The sequence below is a fragment of the Capra hircus genome, assembly GCF_001704415.2.
Source record: "Capra hircus breed San Clemente chromosome X unlocalized genomic scaffold, ASM170441v1, whole genome shotgun sequence".
Classification (NCBI taxonomy): domain Eukaryota; kingdom Metazoa; phylum Chordata; class Mammalia; order Artiodactyla; family Bovidae; genus Capra; species Capra hircus.
The window spans coordinates 5,300,101-5,324,124 of NW_017189516.1; the positions used below are offsets into that span (position 1 = coordinate 5,300,101).

The 24,024-nt window shown below is 37.8% G+C and overlaps 1 protein-coding gene across 1 annotated transcript in view; it reads right to left on the bottom strand.

The window, feature by feature from the left end:
* The window catches only part of CHM (CHM, Rab escort protein 1), a 247,437-nt gene that overhangs the window by 81,572 nt on the left and 141,841 nt on the right, over positions 1-24,024 (bottom strand). Inside the window, exon 9 of the mRNA XM_005700575.3 lies at positions 3,213-3,290. Coding sequence (XP_005700632.1) covers positions 3,213-3,290 — 78 coding nt within the window. The remainder of the gene's footprint in view (positions 1-3,212; positions 3,291-24,024) is intronic.

Genomic DNA, 24,024 nt, shown 5'->3' on the forward strand with positions numbered 1-24,024 from the left:
AATCATATGGGGGGACCTGAGTTGCAGGGCTGGCAGAGGGTTCTGATCTAGTCTGTGGGATCAGAAAATAAACAGACCTCTGAGGTCTAAGCATGAGGTCTAAGCACCTGAAGCATGGGTAGCTCTTAACCACACCAAAGAGGAAAGAGGATGCCAAGTGTTCCATACAGAAAAATAGGGGAGACAAGGCAATCTAAAACCATAAGGAGGCAAATGAGACAAATGCAAATGTTTGCAAATTCCTTGATTAATAAGCCTATAAAATTCAGAATAAACAATTGTTTGAGTCAACCTGGATTGCTTAAAAAGAAATGTATGCTGGATATGTCCAAATATAAACTCAAGGATTTTCCCTCAAAAAATTATCTCTCATTTATATTCAAATCCTGACAAAATATCTATTACTGGTAGGTCTCTCAATTATTTGATTTTGAATGACAAAGTAATAGTATTTGGGAAAGATAAATAAGCCTGAGTTAACTTCAGTCAATGCTTGCTTTAGATGCTTATAGAGAATCTTTAACTTGATACAATGGATTTTTAGTGAAGATATGAATTTACAGTTTTGAAGTACTGGTTGTTTCTTAAAAAGAAACTTTTTAAAGATCACTTATACAATTTAGTATAGTGAGAATACTCTACATATCATGAATATTATAAATGCAGGTCAAATTTTTAACTGTCCCACTATTAACAAAATAAATATTTATGGCTTGGAATAAGTTTTCCAATATGAGAATCATACACAGAATACAAAATGGCTATATCGTAAACACCCCAAGATGAACAATAAAAAGATAGTCATTGGAAAACTGACATTCTAGTAAAGTAATAATAAACAGTATCAGTAGTCATTTTGCGATTTCATTTACATTCATTAAAATAGACACATACAACCTGTTCTAACATTTTTTTAAATTTTTCACTGGACTGAGGATTACCCAATATGTGAGAATGGACTATATTTGGGCATATAAAACATTTTAAGATAATTTATTTCTAAGTACTAAGGAAAAATTAAGTACTTTCTAAGTACTTTCAGTAACTCAACTAAAGCATGTCATATCTGGGAGGAGACCTGAAAACTACCACAGAGTCCATCTAACTCATAGCCAAAGGAACTGGCCCAGAGACAAGTGACTTGCCCACTGTCCCTCATGGCAGTGACAGAGTTCCAGGTCTCCTTTTACTCCAGGGTTACCTGACCATTGCATGCCTTAAGAGTTGTTAAAGAATAATTATTATGTTTAAGGTCTTTCTACAAAGATACAAAAGAAATGAATTAAGACCTAGAGTGCCTAGTCCATCATGGAACATAGTACCAGTGGCTAAATCTTGAACTTTACCTTACAGATCAGTGTTTCTCAGTTTCATCTAAGGAGTACCTACATAATATTCAGCTGGAGGTGTTCCTTAAAACTGCAAATTTCCTGGCTCCACTCTAAGCACATTATCCAATTTCACTCTGCCAGCATGAGGCACAGAAATGGGCATTTTGTTTTACAAGTTTACCTATTACCTAGTGATTTACAGACACATTAAAATTTGAAAACTACCAAACTTTGGTCTTTAGAGCCTGAGCCCTCAGCTATCTGTTGCAGTCCAAAATCTGCAGCAGAACACAAAGAAGAGTTCCTTTATTTAGAGTTTGTAATAAAAACTGAGTCAACATTAAGGTAAATGCAGCCTTTAGTGCAACAGATGCTTTTTACTGTACTAACAGATTCTTTAAGAAAAACAAAAAACAAACATGAGCCATGCAAATTCTTCATGTCACTAAGAGTAACCTGTAGGACTGGAATGAGACCTCCAAAAGGTAAAAGGATCTAAGTAAATAAGCACCAAACAAGCAATTCATTATCTAGCTTTCCATCATGGATACATACTCATGCTTCAAAATGAATGCATAAGGGAAAATGACTCTAAGAATCATAAAGACAACTATTCCTTCATGAACCTCCAGAGAGCCCTCACGTATCAATATATCTTGGACCTGTGGGATAGATTTTTCACTGTAGATTATTAATGTTTCACTTATGTTGTACCTTCCTGTTAAAGTGCTAAAGATAATTATATGCTTTTAAACCATGTGTCTATTTTATCTTATACTAGATAATTACTTTGCTTGTCTAAATATTACATGTTCTAGTTGAATTTGTTCTCCACCATATCTCAAAATACTAGTTATTGCACTATAACTGGCCTATAAGAAATTAACGCTTTATGCTACTTAGAGTATACAAAATTATTGTAAAATGAAAAAACAAAAAATAAATTTTATATTTTTAAGATTCTAGGTCCAGATATTAAGCCATTTTATGACTTGAACAATACTACTTCTTTATATATCCCTAAAAACAGTCACATAAGAGATATGGATCAGTAAATGCTTAAAAAAAGAAAAATACATAGCAATTTAAACAGCTCCTAAAAATAAATAAAAAATATAAATAAATAAATAAATAAATAAACAGCTCCTAAAATTTGATGCAGTTGACCCATTTACATTTAAATGTAAAGCCCAGAAATAAAAAAAAATACTACTTAGTGTAATTTAGACAAGAACACATTTTAGTAACTGAATAATAAATCCTAGAAAAATAAATTTTAAATATAAAAATGAACAGATAAAGAGATCATGTTCAGCTTTGTTTAAAAGTAGGTACATTCTTATTTCAGTCCTAAACCAGCCTGCAGGCCTGATACGGTCGTAAAGAAATTCATCCTCAGATAACAGGGCAGCATAGTTTATGACAACAATCTACCTAAAAATCATTAAAGTCTTTCCTCTTGGAGTGACATGCATTATCAGCAGAGATTAATCAGATGAGTCTTTAGGTGAGATCCATTTTTAAAAATGCAATAACAGAGGGCTTTGTTGTCATCTGATGAAAATCAATTAGAGGAGGTAAGGCCACAAGGAAAACTAACATCACTCATCACTCACCCCCGGCAGCTGAAATGATTTGTCTTCTGAGCTTGGATGATCAGGAGCTATAGTCATATTGCAGGGAAATTAATTTAGTTTCTATATTCTGAACTCACTTTCCTTGTTCTAGAGGATCTAAACACAAATTACTTTTAATCAAGGTTGATATGTTATTAATACCAAGGAGGATCTTTGAAGAGTCATTTTTTAAAAAATCAACTTTAGCACTTTTCACTTGTGCTTGGGGGTGTAAATATAGGAAGGTAACTTATATCATCCTTACTTTCCAGATTCTTTGTCCACAACAAGGCACTGTACTGAATGGCGAAGACAATAGATTCCACCAAACACTGCACACATTCTAGGAAGAGAATAGGAAAATGAGGATTAGAATTCTTGAGTTGAAAATTAAGGTAACATAAAGTTTTTTAAAATATCTAACATCTAATAAATTTAACTGGTCTTAGAGAAAAAAAGATATTGATAATTTATTATCTTTTCTATCATGGTATTAAGAATATCTCAGAGATAAGATTAATATTTTAATGCAGCAGAGGTATTAGTGCTAATAATACAACATGAAAACCTAGAATTGTGACCAAGCTGAAAGTATCAATAAGCAAAGCTCAGTTATCCCCCATTCCCAAACCAGCTACTGACTACCTAAGGTATATAGGCTACAAATAACCTCAGGAGGTGATGGATGAGACCCCTCCACAACAGAAGTGACCACAAAGAAATGCTAAGGGAAAAACAAGCTGGGAAGGCTCTGGAAATTTTACTTACCATAAAAGTAAGCACAAACTAAATCAGGAACTGAAAATCAGAGCCATAAGCACAGGAGTTAATGCTACAGAAGCTCTAAGGAGTTTGTCTAACTCATGAATCTAGGGGCTGGAGTTTTAATGCCCATGTAGGGAAAGGAGAGGCCTTAGGATTCAAACAAAGCAGGGAGTAGAGAATTCTCTACTCGCTGTAGAGAACAGAGAGTAGAGTAGTGAGAGAGTAGAGTAGAGAGCAGAGTAGAGAGATATACTCTAATAATATCTGGATCCTTAAAGGATTATACTTTAGTGAAAAGGTGATCAAGGGGGAAAATCCTGTGACTACAAGAGAGAAAATGTTAAATGGTTTTATCTAAAGCCCTGTGTAGGTGTCCATGATGGCTCAGTGGTAAAGAATCCATCTGCAAGGATGTATATTCTTCTGTATTTATAACCAGTGGTCTTCTCTCACATAGACTGGAAATCTGAAATTACACTATTGCATGATTTGAGAAACTCTGACTGAGCAACTTCACTCACTAACCAATAAAACATCATGAAAAATGGCTCTGTGCCAGCGTGTGTGCTCAACAGCTCAGCTGTGTCTGACTCTTTGCAGCCCCAAAGACTAACCTGCTAGGCTCCTCTGTCCATGGAATTCTCCATGCAAGAATACTGGAGTGGGTTGCCACTTCCTACTCCAGGGGATCTTCCTGACCCAGGGATCGAACCCACGTCTCTTGTGTCTTCTGCATTGGCAGGCTGAATCTTTACCACTGGCCCCACCTGGGTCAGTAGTACCCTGGGAAATTTTGTGGGAGCAACTGCTAAAACTTTCTAGAACAATATGACCTCAATCCAGGCTACATGAAATTATCAAAAACAGAGTTCCCTTATGATGAGCTTATAATCTAAATTAACAGATGAAGAAATGCATCTTATCCTAAGTGAGAATTAACGGACATAACAAATAGAAGGAATAGATTTCCACTAAACCTTATTCAGATAGTTAAAATGAGTATACTAAAAAGGGATGGATTAAAAACATTAAGAATGATGGAAAGCCCAGGAAGAAGACTGTGGTAGACTGAATAATGCTCCCATCACAGATGTCCACATCTTAATCCCTGGAACCTGTGGATATGTTCTCTTACACAGCAAGAGGATCTCTGAAGATGTGATTAAATTAAAGATCATGAGATGGAGAAATTATCCTAGATTATCCCAGTGGATGCAATGTCATCAGAAAGGTATCTTAAAAGAGGAAGCAGAAAGGTCAAAGTCAGTGAAGATTTACAGATGGAAGCAGAGGTCAGAATCATACCACTGCTAAAAGGGGGTCACAAGTCAAGGAATGCAGGGGACTTTTATAAGCTGGAAAAGACAAGAAATAGATTCTCTCCTACAGCCCCAAGATAGAAGGAGCCCAGCCTATTCATTTTAGGCTTCAGACACCCAGGACTGTGAGACAACAGACTTGCATTGTTTTAAGCTAATAAGTTTATGGTGATTTATTATGGCAGTGATAGCAAATTAATATAAGACCCATGAAAGTGAAAGTGAAGTCGTTCAGTCGTGTCTAACTCTTTGTGACCCCATGGATTATAGCCAGCCAGGTTCCTCTGTCCATGGGATTTTCCAGGCAAGAATACTGGAGTGGGTTGCCATTTTCTTCTCCAGGAGATCTTCCCAACCCAGGGATTGAACCTGGGTTCATTGTAGGCAGATGCTTTACTGTCTGAACCAGCAGGGTGTCTCTTAATATAAAACCCATAAGTATGTGAAAATGATTATGACAGAGGTGGCATTACAGACCAGTGGGGAAAGAATGGATCACTGAACAAGTGGTTTTGAGACAACTGATTTATACCATATACAGAATCAATCCCAGGTAGACGAAAGTATAAATATAAAAGACAAAGCTTCTAGAATATATGAGGATATATATTTGAGTTCAGGGGAAAGAAATATTTCTTAAATAAGATACAAAAGGCTAAATCATAGAGAAAATGTTGAAAAAAAGCATTTTTAAATGATAAACATCTGGACAAAAAAAGAAAGTGAAAAGCCATGGACTAGGAAAGATATAAAAAATATCTTAAAAATTATTTTAAAAAAATCAGTTTGGCAAAACCAATACAATATTGTAAAGTAAAAATAATAATAATATCAGTTTGGATAATAATTTGGCCATGTCTAATAAAGTTGAAGATGCATATGCCTCTGTTCAGTTCAGTTCAGTTGCTCAATGGTGTCCGACTCTTTGCAACCCCATGAATTGCAGCATGCCAGGCCTCCCTGTCCATCACCAACTCCCAGAGTTCACTCAGACTCACGTCCATCGAGTCAGTGATGCTATCCAGCCATCTCATCCTCTGTTGTTCCCTTCTCCTCCTGCCCCCAATTCCTCCCAGCATCAGAGTCTTTTCCAATGAGTCAACTCTTCGCATGAGGTGGCCAAAGTACTGGAGTTTCGGCTTTAGCATCATTCCTTCCAAAGAAATCCCAGGGCTGATCTCCTTCAGAATGGACTGGTTGGATCTCCTTGCAGTCCAAGGGACTCTCAAGAGTCTTCTCCAACACCACAGTTCAAAAGCATCGATTCTTCAGCGCTCAGCTTCCTTCACAGTCCAACTCTCACGTTCATACATGACCACTGGAAAAAACATAGCCTTGACTCGATAGACCTTTCCTTCACAGTCCACCTCTCACGTTCATACATGACCACTGGAAAAACCATAGCCTTGACTCGATGGACCTTTGTTGGCAAAGTAATGTCTCTGCTTTTCAATGTGCTATCTAGGTTGGTCATAACTTTCCTTCCAAGGAGGAAGTGTCTTTTAATTTCATGGCTGCAGTCACCATCTGCATTAATTTTGGAGCCCAAAAAAATAAAGTCTGAAACTGTTTCCATTGTTTCCCCATCTATTTCCCAGGAAGTGATGGGACCAGATGCCATGATCTTCGTTTTCTGAATGTTGAGCTTTAAGCCAACTTTTTCACTCTCCTCTTTCACTTTCATCAAGAGTGCAACATTTTGACTATTAGGTATAAATCTTACAGACTCTCAGATATATATACAAAAGATGTGCATAAATACATATTTTTCTGTATTGTTTCTTAGACAGCATATCATAGTGGTTATGAGAAAGTATTCTGACTGTCTGAGTTTATATCCCAGCTAGTCCATCTTGCAGTTATGTGACCTTTCAGTATCCTATTTTCTTCATCTGTATAATGAGAATAATAGTATTTATCTCATATAGGATTCTTCTGGAAATTAAATGAGTTAATATTTGAAAAGAAGCTACACAGTGCTTGGCATACAGTATTACATAAAGCACTCATTCATTAAATAAATAGGTACTATTTGATATACATCACATGTAACCCAAATATCCATCAAGAGGAGAATGAACCAAAGAAAATATAGTATATTCATATGTGTGATAAATAATTTAACCTGGCCCATAAAGACATCTAGCCTTTGTCTTTGTCCTCTCAGAAGTGATTTCTAAGCTCTTGAAATGCCAAGCCTGAAAGACTTGCCCTTGTTTGTCCGTAGGCTTTGGGTAACCAGACAGTCTTAACAATATGACTTATGGTGGGGACTGGCCATACCAGAGAGTCTTAGAGTAAGGACTAGCCTAAGACTAAGAAAGATCAAAGTTTGATTTAGGATGGAGACTTTGGGAACTGTGATATCAGTTAACCTCTGGTGGGGCTGGAGACTGAGATCAGCTCCATGGGTAAATCAGTCACACTTGAATGATGGAGCTCCAATGAAAGTTCTGGACAGATGAAGCTCAGCTGAGCTTCCCTGTTTAGCCATCCTTTGTGAATACTTCTATACAACAATACCAGGAGAGTAATACTGCCCTAACTCCATGGGGAAAGGACAACTGAAAGCCTGACATTTGTAGCCACCCTGAACTCTATCTTATACACTTCTTCCCTTGAGTGATCTCAATTTATACCCATTCCCTGCAATAAAGCATAACTGTGGGTTAACAGCTTTTAGTGAGTTCTGGGAATCCTTCTAATGAACCACCAAAACTGAGACTGGTTTTGTGAATACCCCAAATGTGTAGACTGTGTCAGAAGTATGGGTGGTCTTACAAGGACTACAACATCTAACTGTACAGTTGACTTAATCTCTCACATTGTTGGAATGTTACTGTTCAGCCACTAAGTCGTGTCCAACTCTTCAACCTCATGGACTGCAGCACATCAGACTTCCCTGTCCTTCACTGTCCCCCGGAGTTTTCTCAAACTCATGTCCATTGAGTCAGTGATGCCATCCAACCATCCTCTGTTACCCCTTTTTCCTCCTGCCCTCAATCTTTCCCAGCAGCAGGGTCTTTTTCAATGACTCAGCTCTTCCCATCAGGTGGCCAAAGTATTGGAGCTTCAGCATCAGTACTTCCAATGAATATTCAGCATTGATTTTCTTTAGGATTTATTGGTTTGATCCCCTTGCTGTCCAAGGGACTCTCAAGAGTCTTCTTCAGCATCACAGTTTGAAAGCTTCAATTCTTCAATGCTCAGCATACTTTATGGTCCAACTCTCACAATCGTATATAACTACTGCAAAAACCACAGCTTTGACTATACAAACAAAATGATGTTGGCAAAGTGATGTCTCTACTTTTTAATAGGTTGTTTAAGTTAGACATAGCTTTCCTTTTAAGAAGCAAGCATCTTTTAATTTTGTGGCTGCAGTCACTGTCCACTGATTTTGGAGCCCAAGAAAATAAAATCTGTCAGTTTATACTTTTTCCCCTTCTATGTGCCATACAGAGATGTGACCAGATGCCATGATCTTAGTTTTCTGAGTTTTCTTAGTTTTCTGGGTTTTAAGCCAGCTTTATCAGTCTCCTCTTTCATCTTCATCAAGAAGCTCTTTAGTTCCTCTTTGCTTTCTGCCATTAGAGGTGGTATCATCTACGTATCTGAAGTTGTTGATACTGAGTATGACAATCTGCCTCTGGGTGTTCAAGGCCTGTAGTTTCTTCTAATACAATTTAAGCAACTTGGGTACCTGGTGAAGTCAACTACCTTCCCCAGAGGAAACTGTGACGGTTGAAAGAGAACTGCTGATCCTCATAAGCACTGAGATTTACCTCTTCATTCCCCAATATTTATGAAACTAGGCCTACTATGTATCAACTGTAGTTCTGGATATCAGGGATACAAAAGTCAACAAGACAAATGCTGTCCCCGTTGACACACAACTTATCTAGTGCACAACAGAGACAGTAAACAAGAAATAAGGTAATAGAAGATAGTGACATGTTCTGAAACAATAAAACAGGATAATGCAGGGGTTTGAACATTAGACAGGATAATCAGGATTAGACAGGATAATCAGGATTAGACAGGATAATTCTTCTTTGAGGCACTGACATTTGAGTTAAGACCTAGGTGACAAGTAGAAATGAACCATGTGGAGATCTGGAGGAAGAATATACTTAGCAGAAGAAACAGCAAATTTGAAAATGTAGAAGTGCAGAGTAGCTCGGTGTATTTGAGGGAAAGAGACAAAGAGAGCCAGGAGGGCTGGAACATAGTGACTAGTGAGAAATATCACATGAAATGGGGTCACAGAGATAGTCAGGGGCTTGACCATGCAGGGCTTCAAAGGTTAGAGTGAAGACTTTAAATTTTACAATGAGAAACCACCAGAAGATTTTGAGAGGACAGTGACATAATCAGATTTTTATTAAAAAAAAAAAAATGAGCCTGGCTTCTGTTGAGAGAATTGTCAACGGGGCAAGAGTAGAAAAGGGGAGGCCAGTTATGTCTGCAGTAGACCAGCAAGATGATGCTGGTCTGAAGCAGGGTCATGGCAAGAGAGATGAAGTGGAGAGATTGGGGACATAGTTAAGACATAAATCTGACAAGAATTGCTGATGGACTAGATGTAGCAGGAAGATGTCTTCCTGAAGACAAATTTAAGGTAATACACCTATCCATGAGAGCAGTCTCCCCTCTGAAATATGTGACAATCAAATGTTACTGCTCAAGTCTGATAACAGTATTGCTGTACAATAAGTGCTTTGAAGGGCTTCTGCAGAAATGCTCTTCTTTCACCTGGGCTGTGGTTATTAGGGTCAGCTAAGTCTTACCAACTCAGTGACCATAACTCCCGACCATCCTTTAAAATTACTATTTAATACTAATTTCTACATGGGAGGACATGATGAAGAGATTAGTTTCTGTGCTTTCAAGGAGTTACCATGTACTTGGAAGGGCACAACACTGTTGATAATTCAAGAAATTATATGATACAAGCATCTGAGTGCAGTGGATCTTTTGATGCAAGTTTCACACTCACTGAAAAAGTTGTGGCCAGATGGATTGCGCTTTAGGCACTGGTATCACTCTGGGAAGGCATTATCATCATGCTTAACTTAGGAAAAGCTGTCAAAAAGCAATGCATAGCCTTCATAAAGCTCACTCCCAGAAACTGTCCCTATTTTATAGATCTCAGCCATATATCTAGCTTTCTCTGTTCTTGGTGACATTCTGTGGATGATATATTCTCCTTTATTTCCCCAGCTTTTCCACCTGTAATTTAACCTTCTATAGGAAAAGTCACAATAAAACTATGTATTGGATGACAGAAATAGATCTGTATTAATAACTGCACCAGGGGCCCAGAATAAATTAGCACAAATTATAGAGTACAAGTCATATTTCAATTTTTTAAAAATAAAGTCTTCCCAAAGTATTAGGGGTCAATTTACATGCTTGGGTCACAACCTAGGTTCTGTAGCTACAGTTCTTGTGTAAAATGTTTCCCTGGGTTACATAAGTGTCAGAATCACTTTGTCAATTCAATGATTCTTCAGTATAGCCTATCACAATGATATCCACAGAGCTTTTGATGAGAAAGCACTGGTATTTACTGACTACTCTTTAAACAAATTATAATTTAAACTAAGTTGTTGATAAAATTGAACTTTTCAGTCTGAACACTCAGGCTAATAGCCTCATGTTTCTTATTTGCCACATGTCTGCAAAAGCAAATTCATTTAAAAACAGATATTTCAAATTCAAAAAAAAATAAAAACAGATATTTCAAATTCAAAAGAAAGCCTTTTGTTCACTTTTGGGATGTAGCAAATAAGTCTACAGTAAACCACCTTATGCTCTTCATGAGATTTCCTTTAATTTCCTTTCTCAGACTTTCTCTGCTGATATCCTCAGGCTTCCCAGGTGGCTCACTGCTTTCCGCTGCAGGAGATGCAGGAGACATGGGTTAACAGGTTCGATCCCTGGGTCAGGAAGATGCCCTGGAGGAGGAAATGACAATCCACTCCAGTATTCTGGCCAGGATAATCCCACAGACAGAGGAGCATGGCAGGCTGGACCCTATGGGGTCTATGGGGTCACAAAGAGTCAGACATGACTGAGCAACTGAGCTAGGCTTGATATGATGTACTCATCTCTCTTATTTAAATAATCCTCTTTCAAATCCTTGATCCATTTGCCACCTAATCTTCAAAACTCAAATTGTATAAATAACACAGGTAAAGAGGTATCAATTGTGAATCAGGCAATAACAGATTTTTCTGATTACATCCAGAATTATGTAGATCCTTCTGAATGCAGATACATGAATATCCAAGGCAAGTATCTTCAGAGAACCCTACATAATGACTCCTGGATCTCTTCAATGAGTTGAAATATATGTGTGTAGCCATCTTCTTAGAGATAGAGTCTTGTATTCCATTTTTCTGCCTTCTAAAACAGTCCTTCAGATAATACTCTTTAGCTTAGTATATATTTTACTATCTACAAGCTCTCAATGTCAACTATAAATTGGGAAGCAACTCGGAGTTACTATGCTGAGTCTTCAATTATTTATAAAAATGCTAAGAACAAAGAAAGCCTACTGTAAAAATCTCTCCACGAAAGTAAGAGCTTATTTTAAACTACCCATTTGTTCCTTCCTTCTATTTAAATTAGGTGTCTACGCATGACTAAACATTATCCCCAACCCCATGGTGAGAGGACATTTCTTTTTCTTTATTTATTTTAATTGGAAGCTAATTACCTTACAATACTGTAGTGGTGTTTCCCATACACTGACATGAATCAGCCATGGGTGTACATGTGATCCCCATCCTGAACCCCTCCTCCCACCTCCCTCCCCATCCCATGATTCAGGGTCATTCAAGCGCACCAGCCTTGAGCACCCTGTCTCATGCATCGAACCTAGACTGGAGATCTGTTTCACATATGATAATATACATGTTTCAATGTTATTTTCTCAAATCATCCCACCCTCACCTTCTCCCACAGAGTTCAAAAGACTGTTCTTTACATCTGTGTCTCTTTTGCTGTCTCGCATATCGGGTCATTGTTACCATCTTTCCAAATTCCATATATATATGTTAGTATAATTCCAGAAAGAATGAAGGGATGGAGCCAAAGCAAAAACAATACCCAGCTGTGGATCTGACTGGGGGTAGAAGCAAGGTCCAATGCTGTAAAGAGCAATATTACATAGGAACCTGGAATGACAGGTCCATGAATCAAGGCAAATTGGAAGTGGTCAAACAAGAAATGGCAAGGGTGAACATTGACATTCAAGGAATCAGCGAACTAAAATGGACTGGAATGGGTGAATTTAACTCAGATGACCATTATATCTACTACTGTGGGCAGGAATCACTCAGAAGAAATGGAGTAGCTATCATGGTCAACAAAACAGTCCAAAATGCAGTACTTGGATGGAATCTCAAAAGCGACAGAATGATCTCTGTTCATCTCCAAGGCAAACCATTCAATATCACAGTAATCCAAGTCTATGCCCCAACCAGTAATGCTGAAGAAGCTGAAGCTGAACGGTTCTATGAAGACCTACAAGACCTTTTAGAACTAACACCCAAAAAAGATGTCCTTTTCATTATAGGGGACTGGAATGCAAAAGTAGGAAGTCAAGAAACACCTGGAATAACAGGCAAATTTGGCCTTGGAATACAGAATGAAGCAGGGCAAAGACTAATAGAGTTTTGCCAATATAATGCACTGGTCATAGCAAACACCCTCTTCCAACAACACAACAGAAGACTTCACACATGGACATCACCAGATGGTCAACACTGAAATCAGACTGATTATATTCTTTGCAGCCAAAGATGGAGAAGCTCTATATAGTCAACAAAAACAAGACCAGGAGCTGACTGTGGCTCAGATCATGAACTCCTTATTGCCAAATTCAGACTTAAATTGAAGAAAGTAGGGAAAACCGCTAGACCATTCAGGTATAACCTAAATCAAATCCCTCATGCTTATACAGTGGAAGTGAGAAATAGATTTAAGGGCCTATATCTGATAGATAGAGTGCCTGATGAACTATGGAATGAGGTTTGTGACATTGTACAGGAGACAGGGATCAAGCCCATCCCCATGGAAAAGAAATGCAAAAAAGCAAAATGGCTGTCTGAGGAGGCCTTACAAATAGCTGTGAAAAGAGAGGCGAAAAGCAAAGGAGAAAAGGAAAGATATAGGCATCTGAGTGTAGAGTTCCAGAGAACAGCAAGGAGAGATAAGAAAGCCTTCTTCAGCGATCAATGAAAAGAAATAGAGGAAAACAACAGAATGGGAAAGACTAGAGATCTTTTCAAGAAAATTAGAGATACCAAGGGAACATTTCATGCAAAGATGGTCTCAATAAAGGACAGAAATGGTCTGGACCTAACGGAAACAGAAGATCTTAAGAAGAGGTGGCAAGAATACATGGAAGAACTGTACAAAAAAGATCTTCACGACCCAGATAATCACGATGGTGTGATCACTCATCTAGAGCCAGACATCCTGGAATGTGAAGTCAAGTGGGTCTTGGAAAGCAATGCTATGAACAAAGCTAGTGGAGGTGATGGAATTCCAGTTGAGCTGTTTCAAATCCTGAAAGATGATGCTGTGAAAGTGCTACACTCAATATGCCAGCAAATTTGGAAAACTCAGCAGGGGTCACAGGACTGGAAAAGATCAACTTTCATTCCAATTCCAAAGAAAGGCAGTGCCAAAGAATGCTCAAACTACTGCGCAATTGCACTCATCTCACATGCTAGTAAAATAATGCTCAAAATTCTCCAAGCCAGGCTTCAGCAATATGTGAAATATGAACTTCCAGATGTTCAAGCTGGATTCAGAAAAGGCACAGAAACCAGAGATCAAATTGCCAATATCCGCTGGATCATGGAAAAAAAGCAAGAGAGTTCCAGAAAAACATCTATTTCTGCTTTATTGATTATTCCAAAGCCTTTGACTGTGTGGATCACAATAAACTGTGGAAAATTCTGAGAGAGATGGGAATACCAGACCACCTGACCTTCCTCTTGAGAAATCTGTATGCAGGTCAGGAAGCAACAGTTAGAACTGGGCATGGAACAACAGACTGGTTGCAAATAGGAAAAGGAGTACGTCAAGGCTGTATATTGTCACCCTGTTTATTTAACTTACATGCAGAGTACATCATGAGAAACGCTGGGCTGGAAGAAACACAAGCTGCAATCAAGACTGACGGAAGAAATATCAATAACCTCAGATATGCAGATGACACCACCCTTATGGCAGAAAGTGAAGAGGAACTAAAGAGCCTCTTGATGAAATTGAAAGTGGAGAGTGAAAAAGTTGGCCTAAAGCTCAACATTCAGAAAACGAAGATCATGGCATCTGGTCCCATCACTTCATCAGAAATAGATGGGGAAACAGTGGAAGCAGTGTCAGAGTTTATTTTGGGGGGCTCCAAAATCACTGCAGATGGTGATTGCAGTCATGAAATTAAAAGATGCTTACTCCTTGGAAGAAAAGTTATGACCAACCTAGATAGCATATTCAAAAGCAGAGACATTACTTTGCCAACTAAGGTCCGTCTAGTCAAGGCTATGGCTTTTCCTGAGGTCTTGTATGAATGTGAGAGTTGGACTGTGAAGAAGGCAGAGCACCGAAGAATTGATGCTTTTGAACTGTGGTGTTGGAGAAGACTCTTGAGAGTCCCTTGGACTGCAAGGAGATCCAACCAGTCCATTCTGAAGGAGATCAGCCCTGGGATTTCTTTGGAAGGAATGATGCTAAAGCTGAAACTCCAGTACTTTGGCCATCTCATGCGTAGAGTTGACTCATTTGAAAAGACTCTGATGCTGGGAGGGATTGGGGCCAGGAGGAGAACAGGACGACAGAGGATGAGATGGCTGGACGGCATTACTGACTCGATGGACGTGAGTCTGAGTGAATTCCGGGAGTTGGTGATGGACAGGGAGGCCTGGCGTGCTGCGATTCATGGGGTCACAAAGAGTCGGACACGACTGAGCGACTGAATTGAACTGATACTCTATTCGTGTTTTTCTTTGACTTACTTCACTCTGTATAATAGGCTCCAGTTTTATCCACCTCAGAACTGATTCAAATGGATTCTTTTTAATGGCTCACTAATATTCCATTGTTATATGTACCACAGCTTTCTTACCCGTTCGTCTGCTGATGGCCACCTAGGTTGTTTCCATGTCCTGGCTATTGTAAACAGTGCTGCAATGAACATTGGTGTACACGTGTCTCTTTCAATTCTGGTTTGAGAGGACATTTCTTAAAGCAGTCTTTGATACAAAATCTATCAAAGGCTTTTTGAAAATTTGAATGTTCACTGGTTCCCTCTTGTGTACACCTTTTTTACCTCTCTCAAAGAACCCTGTTAGATGCTGAGGTATAATTACCTCACAAAAGCAAATTCTTTCCTCCTGTGGGTTATGTATTCAATAACTTCACCCTTTAGCTATTTATTAAAAAATTGACTCTCAGGTCAAATAGTTAGCCTTATTTCTCTGTGATTCCTTGGGCTCCTTCTTTAAACTATGTTCGCTCTACACCTTCTTGATACCCCAAGGCAACTGATTTTCTTCAACTGCCCTTCCCAAAGTGAACCTCTGCTCAAGTCTCTCACATTTTAAACTAGAAGTTTCACACACAAAAGTGACCCAGGCCTCTGCAATCCCAGATACTCACTTTTTCCCTTTGTTCACACAGCAATTCATATAGTAAAATAAAACAAAGGATAGTCACTTCTGTTAGACAAATCCTAGAAAAGGCTTGCAAACCTTTTCAGTGCAAAGGTTAACAGTACTGGCCTGGGACCTGAAGGTAGAGCTATCAGCCATGATTCACCTCAGGCTGTTTAAAAGACTGAAAGTGTTCAAATTAACCAACTAGTCACCTGCACTGCATTAATTTACAATAGACGCAGAAGTATAAGGTATGGACTTAGCCCTCTGTTAAGCATGTGAGACAAATGACATTATTAAGTGTAATAACCAGAGAAAAACTGAAGATTATATGGTAGAGACTAAAAGCACTCTAAAGGAGTTTAGAGAAGAAAGAAGTCAACATGTTTAAAGAGATGGGGTTAAAGAATGTCACAACCAGAGAAAATCTCTAAAGAGCTGGACCAATTCCCTGTTGTAGAATCAGAGAAGTTAAACTACTTGCTGTAAAGCACAGAGCTTCTTGCAGTCAGAGGTAGTGGAGGGAGATCTGATGGCTAACCCTGAATCAAGCCTTGAAGAGGAATAGGTTAGGCTGCTGAGGAGGAAGGAATGTTTCTCTCTAAAACATGAGAAAATATAAGGAAAGGTGACAATGCACATAGATATCTAAGTAACTGAAAGTAAAGTGATAGTCGCTCAGTCATGTCTGACTCTTTGTGACCCCATGGACTATAGCCCGCCAGGCTCCTCTCTCCATGGAATTTTTTAGGCTAGAATACAGAAGAGCGTAGTCATTCCCTTCTCCAGGGGATCTTCCAAACCCAGGGATGGAACCCAAGTCTCCCGCATTGCATACGGATTCATTACCATAGGAGCGACTAGGGAAGCCCAAGAATACTGGAGTGGGTAGCCTATCCCTTCTCCAGGGGATCTCAGTTCCTGACCCAGCAACTGAGTGGGTTTTCCTACATTGCAGGCAGATACTTTCCCAGCTGAGCTACCAGGGAAGCCCAATAACTGAATGGACGGACAAATTCAGAAAAGACAAGAAGGAGCTGAATGATCACATGATCATCAGTTCAGTTCAGTCACTCAGTCGTGTCCGACTCTTTGTGACCCCATGAATCGCAGCACGCCAGGCCTCCCTGTCCATCACCATCTCCCAGAGTTCACTCAGACTCACGTCCATCGAGTCTGTGATGCCATCCAGCCATCTCATCCTTCGTCATCCCCTTCTCCTCCTGCCCCCAATCCCTCCCAACAAGAGAGTCTTTTCCAATGAGTCAACTCTTCACATGAGGTGGCCAAAGTACTGGAGCGTCAGCTTCAGCATCATTTCTTCCAAAGAAATCCCAGGGTTGATCTCCTTCAGAATGGACTGGTTGGATCTCCTTGCAGTCCAAGGGACTCTCAAGAGTCTTCTCCAACACCACAGTTGATAGAATATGGTTATAGAAGCCTTCGCATTTGATGTGGCAGACAACAGAATGCCACCGGAAGTGACATGTCACCTCAAAGAAGGTGGTAGATACTGGGAACAGGAAAGCTGGTAGGAGTTACAGCAGGAATTCAGTTAAGTGATAAGTTGTGGATCAGGACAGAAGAGTACAAACTTAGGAAAGCATATCTCCAAGAAATTGAGAAGAAATAACAGTAATTAGGACAGAGTCAAAGGTTAACCCCAGTATTTCTAGGCGGTCGATTTGTGACAAGAAAAATTCCACTGGAACACTTGTGGTTTCCTTAAGGGGTGCTCAATTTATATAGTAACTCAAAATACAGAGGATGAGATGGTTGGATGGCAACAATGATTCAATGGCCATGAGTTTGAGCAAACTACAGGAGATAGTGAAGGACAGGGAAATCTGATGTGCTGCAGCCCATGGGGTCACAAAGAGTTGGACATGATTAGTGACTCAACAACAACCACCACAATAAAATCCAAGTCTAGACTTAGGGAATGGTATGTGCATGGTACAAATACATTACCTACCACAGTTGTTAACTATAATGATACAATGAAGAACTGCAATGAAGATGATGCAATGAAGAAGAATTTTGGAATAGCTATAATAACAATAACAAGTTTTGAAAAATCTCAGTTTGGTGAAAAATATCATCCTTTTAAATGTATATATAAAAATTGTCATTTATCTACAACAAGGAGTTGCCACCTGGAAGTCAATGGGATAAATCCACGTATAGATAAGTTTTGAATGACCTCACAATTAAAAAAAATTTCCTTGGCATACACAAACTGGACCCTTGGCTTCTTTGCATAAGAGAAAATTTGCCAACACTGAGTTTGCAATCAAGACTAGTTGTCATATAGCAGCTACCTCCTTTAAATGTGCCCTGTGCTTAAGAGTTCACTGTGGTCCTTACCATTCCCTCCATCTCCTCCCCTAGTTGGCTTCCTTTCTATGACTTGACTGGTTGCTGGAGACATTTGTCATTGCAATTCCTATGCCTCAGTTATTCACTAAGTCTTCTTTTGATATTTTTATTTACCTTGTTATAAATGTTCTATGTTAAACAACTATTATTCAAGATGTTGTGCATTACAATTTAAAACACTGATCTTCTTGAGTATACTACCTAAAGCAATCTATAAATTCAATGCAATCCCTATCAAGCTACCAAAGGTATTTTTCAGAGAACTAGAACAAATGATTTCACAATTTATTTTATTTTATTTATTTATTATTATTATTTTACTTTACAATACTGTATTGGTTTTGCCACACATCAACATAGGTTCGATGCAGGGTGCAGGATGCTTGAAGCTGGTGTACTGGGATTTCACAAGTTGTATGGAAATACAAATAACTTCGAATAGCCAAAGCAATCTTGAGAAAGAAGAATGGAACTGGAGGAATCAACCTGCCTGACTTCAGACTATACTACAAAGCTATAGTCATCAAGACACTATGGTACTGGCACAAAGACAGAAATATAGATCAATGGAACACAATACAAAGCCCAGAGATAAATCCATGAACCTATGGACGCCTTATGTTTGACAAAGGAGGCAAGAATATACAATGGAGAAAAAACAATCTCTAACAAGTAGTGCTGGGAAATCTGGTCAACCACTTGTAAAAGAATAAAACTAGAACATTTTCTAACACCATACACAAAAATAAACTCAAAATGAATTAAAAATCTAAATATAAGACCAGAAACTATAAAACTCCTAGAGGAAAACACTCTGACATAAATCACAGCAGGATCCTCTATGACCCACTTCCCAGAATACTGTAAATAAAAGCAAAAATAAACAAATGGGACCCAACTAAACTTAAAAGCTTTTGCACAACGAAGGAAACTATAAGCAAGGTGAAAAGATAGCCTTCACAATGGGAGAAAATAATAGCAAATGAAGCAACTGATAGAGAATTAATCTCAAAACTATACAAGCAACTCCTGCAGCTCAATTCCAGAAAAATAAACGACCCAATCAAAAAATGGGCCAAAGAACTAAACAGACATTTCTCCAAAGAAGACATACAGATGGCTAACAAATAAATGAAAAGATGCTCAACATCACTCATTATCAGAGAAATGTAAATCAAAACCACAATTAGGTACCATCTCACACCAGTCAGAATGGCTGCCATCAAAATGTTTACAAACAATAAATGCTGGAGAGGGTACAGAGGAAAGGGAACCCTCTTACACTGTTGGTGGGAATGCAAACTGGTCCAGCCACTATGAAGAACAGTGTGCAGATTCCTTAAAAAACTGGAAATAGAACTGCCATAAGACCCAGCAATCCCACTGCTGGACATACACACAGAAGAAACCAGAATCGAAAGAGACACGTGTACCCAAATTTTCATCACAGCACTGTTTACAATAGCCAGGACATGGAAACAACCTAGATGGTCATCGGCAGATGAATGGATAAGAAAGCTGTGGTATATATACACAATGGAATATTACTCAGCCATTAAAAAGAATGCATTTGAATTAGTTCTAATGAGGTGGATGAAACTGGAGCTTATTATACAGAGTGAAGTAAGTCAGAAAGAAAAACATCAATAGAGTATATTAACGCATATATATGGAATTTAGAAAGATGGTAACAATGACCTTATATGTGAGACAGCAAAAGAGACACAGATGTAAAGAATAGTCTTTTGGACTCCGGGAGAGAAGGCAATGGTGGGATGATCTGTGATGGAATGGGGGTTCAAGATGGGGGACCCATGCACATCCATGGCTGATTCATGTAAATGTATGGCAAAAACCACTAAAATACTGTAAAGTAATTGGCCTCTGATTAAAACATGGCTCAGAGGTTAAAGCGTCTGTCTTCAATGCAGGAGACCTGGGTTCGATCCCTGGGTTGGGGAGATCCCCTGGAGATGGAAATGGTAACCCACTCCAGCATTCTTGCCTGGAGAATCCCATGGACGGAGAAGCCTGGTAGGCTACAGTCCACGGGGTTGCAAAGAGTCGGACACGACTGAGCGACTTCGCTTTCTTTCTTTCTTTAAAATAAATAAATTAATTTTAAAAAAATAACCACACTTTTTTCCCTCAAAAGGTTGTTGTGATGATCTGATAAAGATGAAGACAGGTTGTGAATTATAAGCTATAAAAGTTAAAGATTATCATACAGAAAAACCAGCAAAAGTATGGACTATTAGGAACTAGAATAAGATTGATGGCAACAAAAGGCATAATGTTCAAGTTTCCTCTTAATTCTTCTTTAGAAATAAATGGTCTAAAGATCATAAAAGAAAAAATAAAATATGGATCGTCTAAATTAAAAAGAAATCAGTTCAAGACACAGCAAAATGCAAATGTTAATAGAACTGGTAGAATTCCAACAGTATCCATTTTTTATTTTGCTATACAAAATATTGAAAGAGGGAAAGGTATTTGATGCTGCTAAGTGACCACAATTAAGCAGAGGGTTTCCATTTCAAATTGACTGTAAAAATAATTAAGGTATCTTGGGAAAGCTTGTGAATATAGATTTATCTCAGCTTCTTTCTTTAGATTGAAAAAAAATCTACCTATGAGATGAGTCAGTGATAAATCAAAGATTAAACCTTATTTTGAATTTCTCTTAGTTAGAATGTTAACACATTATACTTTGGTCATTTACAATTTAATAATATAGATATATTCCTAATATTTTTCAGATACTTTAATTATCACAATGAAAATATAAACTTGAAAAATAACCAATGGTCATTCATGTGAAATTAATATCAGGTCTGCTTAATGACTGAGAGTAAAGACAATTTTCCTCATTTATGAACTTGTCTTCCATTTGTCAAAGTTCGAGGAAAAAGAACAACGCCACTTTCAAAGAAACAAAATAATTATAGTGCATACTGAATTTTAATTAAAAAAATGACAACTTGCTTTCTAAATTCACAGTCTTGGATTTTTTTCAAAGATAAATTTACTCTATTTTAATAGACTCTGACAGATGTAATGCCTGACTGCATAAAGCTGCACTGAAAATTTAACTCTCATCAGCTATAGGAAATGAGTGATGGAGATCTACCATTCCCATACATGCAAATGTAAAAAGTACAAAGCTCAGTAGCAAGAAATTTTCCATGTGTCCCACTGTAATTAAGTTAAAAAGAACATGCAAATCAAAGTAAAAAGTTTCTGAAAAATAAGAAGCACTGAGTCCAATGACATACCTTTTTTGTTTCAAATATTAAACTGCCACTTTAATTACTTCTTTATAACAAGCTCAAGTAAAATCACAAAAGCAACATAATATCTATCCAATATATTATTCGGATAATTGTGTATATTTGTAGTATAATCTAACTTTTTGATGCCATTAACCCCAAACAATATACATTTTAAACTGACAGAACTCAAGTTAGTTGAGTACTGCTTCTAACAATGATTCATATTTTACTGAAAGAGGACATACCAACACTGCGCTTGCCTTTGACTTTGCCCCGGTGACATCGAGTCGCATTACAGATAAATTAACAGTTGTGAAAATCTGAGGCTGGGAGCCCATATCCTACATAGTCTTTAAGAAAGCAATTTCAGCGCCTATCAAGGTAGGTAGGAATTAACAGTTGTAATATTTTTTAATGCACCTGCAAAACAATAGGACCCATTTTAGGTGAACTTTTTGATAGCACTATTCCTGATTTATGAATTTATATATAATTTAATTATTCTATTAATTCTGCTGATTACTGCCTCAGCTAATAAAAGTGAAGGTCACTTCCAAAATAAATCTTCATAGAAGGTAACTGCCTCCAAGTAGTTGTTTTGTTTAATTAAAAACTGATGTAACAAGAAAGAAAACAGATTTCAGGGTTACTGCATCTGTTGCTATAAGAGAAATGTACTGTGTGGATATAATGTTCCCAAGACAAATCCAACAGAACAGAAAGTATCTCTTCATCCAATTTCTTTACTTTCAAAATGGAAAAACTATTTTAAACATATTCATTTGTACTAATTCTGAAAGTGCAAGAATAAAATCTGAACTGTATTTGCTTTAGAATTTGAAAACACAAAGAAGTGAATCTCTGAAAATATTCCTCACATTCTGAAATATAAAATACAAGGCACTGTTTTCATTTCTAAAATTATACATTTGGGATTCTATATATGAAAAATGAACAGTAGGTCTTTGCCTTAACCAGTTTTTCCTGAAGGTGGCAAGAGACCTTCTCTGCCTTCTGAAGATAAATAAGGCTCTGACAGCTTTGCAGGGAGATCAGGGAGGAAGATGGCAAGAGCTCAAATTAATATATTAGTCTTATTTAATCTATTTTTACACACAGAACATTCTGTGCCCTGGATTTAATTCTTCATTTTATTATTTTTTAAAAAGTTTTCTAGACCTTCAGCTGAGGTCCTATCATCAAAGCTGTTGTATCATACAAGAACATCAAACTAATAAAGAAAAATAAACATGATGTGATTTTTTCCACAGAAGTAAAAAAAGTAATCCTCAAAAGGAAATCATATTTCAAAAAGATACAAAGTTTACATAAAAGAAATTATTAGGATGCAGAGATGTTACAAAGAGCAGGTAGCAGTACTGTCACAATCGCCAATCCTGATTAACTTGCTCACTATGTCCCAGTCATATTAACCTTCCTATATTTCAAAAGATCCCACCTTAGACCACTGACACAGTTCCAGCTGCCTAGGCTCTTTGCTCAAATCATCAAAGATTAAGCAGTGCCATCTCCGGTGGCGCTCAACTGCCATATAATTCTCTTAAATTTTGTCTACTGTCTCACCATCTGTAACACTCTTATCCCCAAGCCTCAACCAGAGACTTTCTCTCTTTTCAACAATGTATGTCAAGCACCCACAGAAAAGCCAGTATAATACACCCAATACATGTATTTATTAAATGAATTCTAACTTTTCTTCTAAATATGCATATGATGAAACAGAGAGCCCAAGTTTATAGTCAATGCTCTCCTAACTTTTCACATAAAAACGTATTCATTTTAGGCCTTTAGTAAAAAACTCAATAAGTGTGATTCAGTGACTTAGTGAGTGAGTGAGTAAGTGTGTGTGTGTGTATCTGTGTGTGTTTGACTGTGCTTGAGTGCATGGATGTTTAGACAAAATGCATATGGCTATCAAAGAATGCACAAAACTTGCAAGTGCATTGATAGTAACAAACACAATGAATAATTTTACTAGGTTCCTCTTATGATCAAGAGTATACATTTGCAAGACATGTTTAGTGGCTCCATCTTTGGCCATGGAAGATATACGTTTCAAAGAGGATATGTTCAGTGGAAAAGAAAAAAAAAATGAGATCAGAACCACTTTAAGTTTCCAAGATCTCATAAACTTTCTGTGTTTTATTGGTTTATTTATAAAACTTTATAATGTAGAAAAAGCTGATTTTAGTGAAACTTCTAGTTTCTAGTTTAATAATCATAACAACTAGTATTCTTTCATCTTGTAAAAGAGTAATACATAAACGTATAAACACGGAACTAGTTTCTATACTGTTCCCATACTGAAGTTGAAAAACACTTCAACTTTGGTAATTTGACCTCTGAAATATAATCTCTTCTTCCCAATCCTCACTGGAAAATTATGAAAACAATTTAAAAAAATACAGGGTGTGTGTAATCTTCTTCTATAACTCAATTTCCCAATATATGGACTCAAGTTTATTTCTTCACTTCAGTTCAGTTCAGTCGCTCAGTTGTGTCCGACTCTTTACGACCCCATGAATCGCAGCATGCCAGGCCTCCCTGTCCATCACCAACTCCCGGAGTTCACTCAAACTCACGTCCATCGAGTCAGTAATGCCATCCAGCCATCTCATCCTCTGTAGTCCCCATTTCCTCCTGCCCTC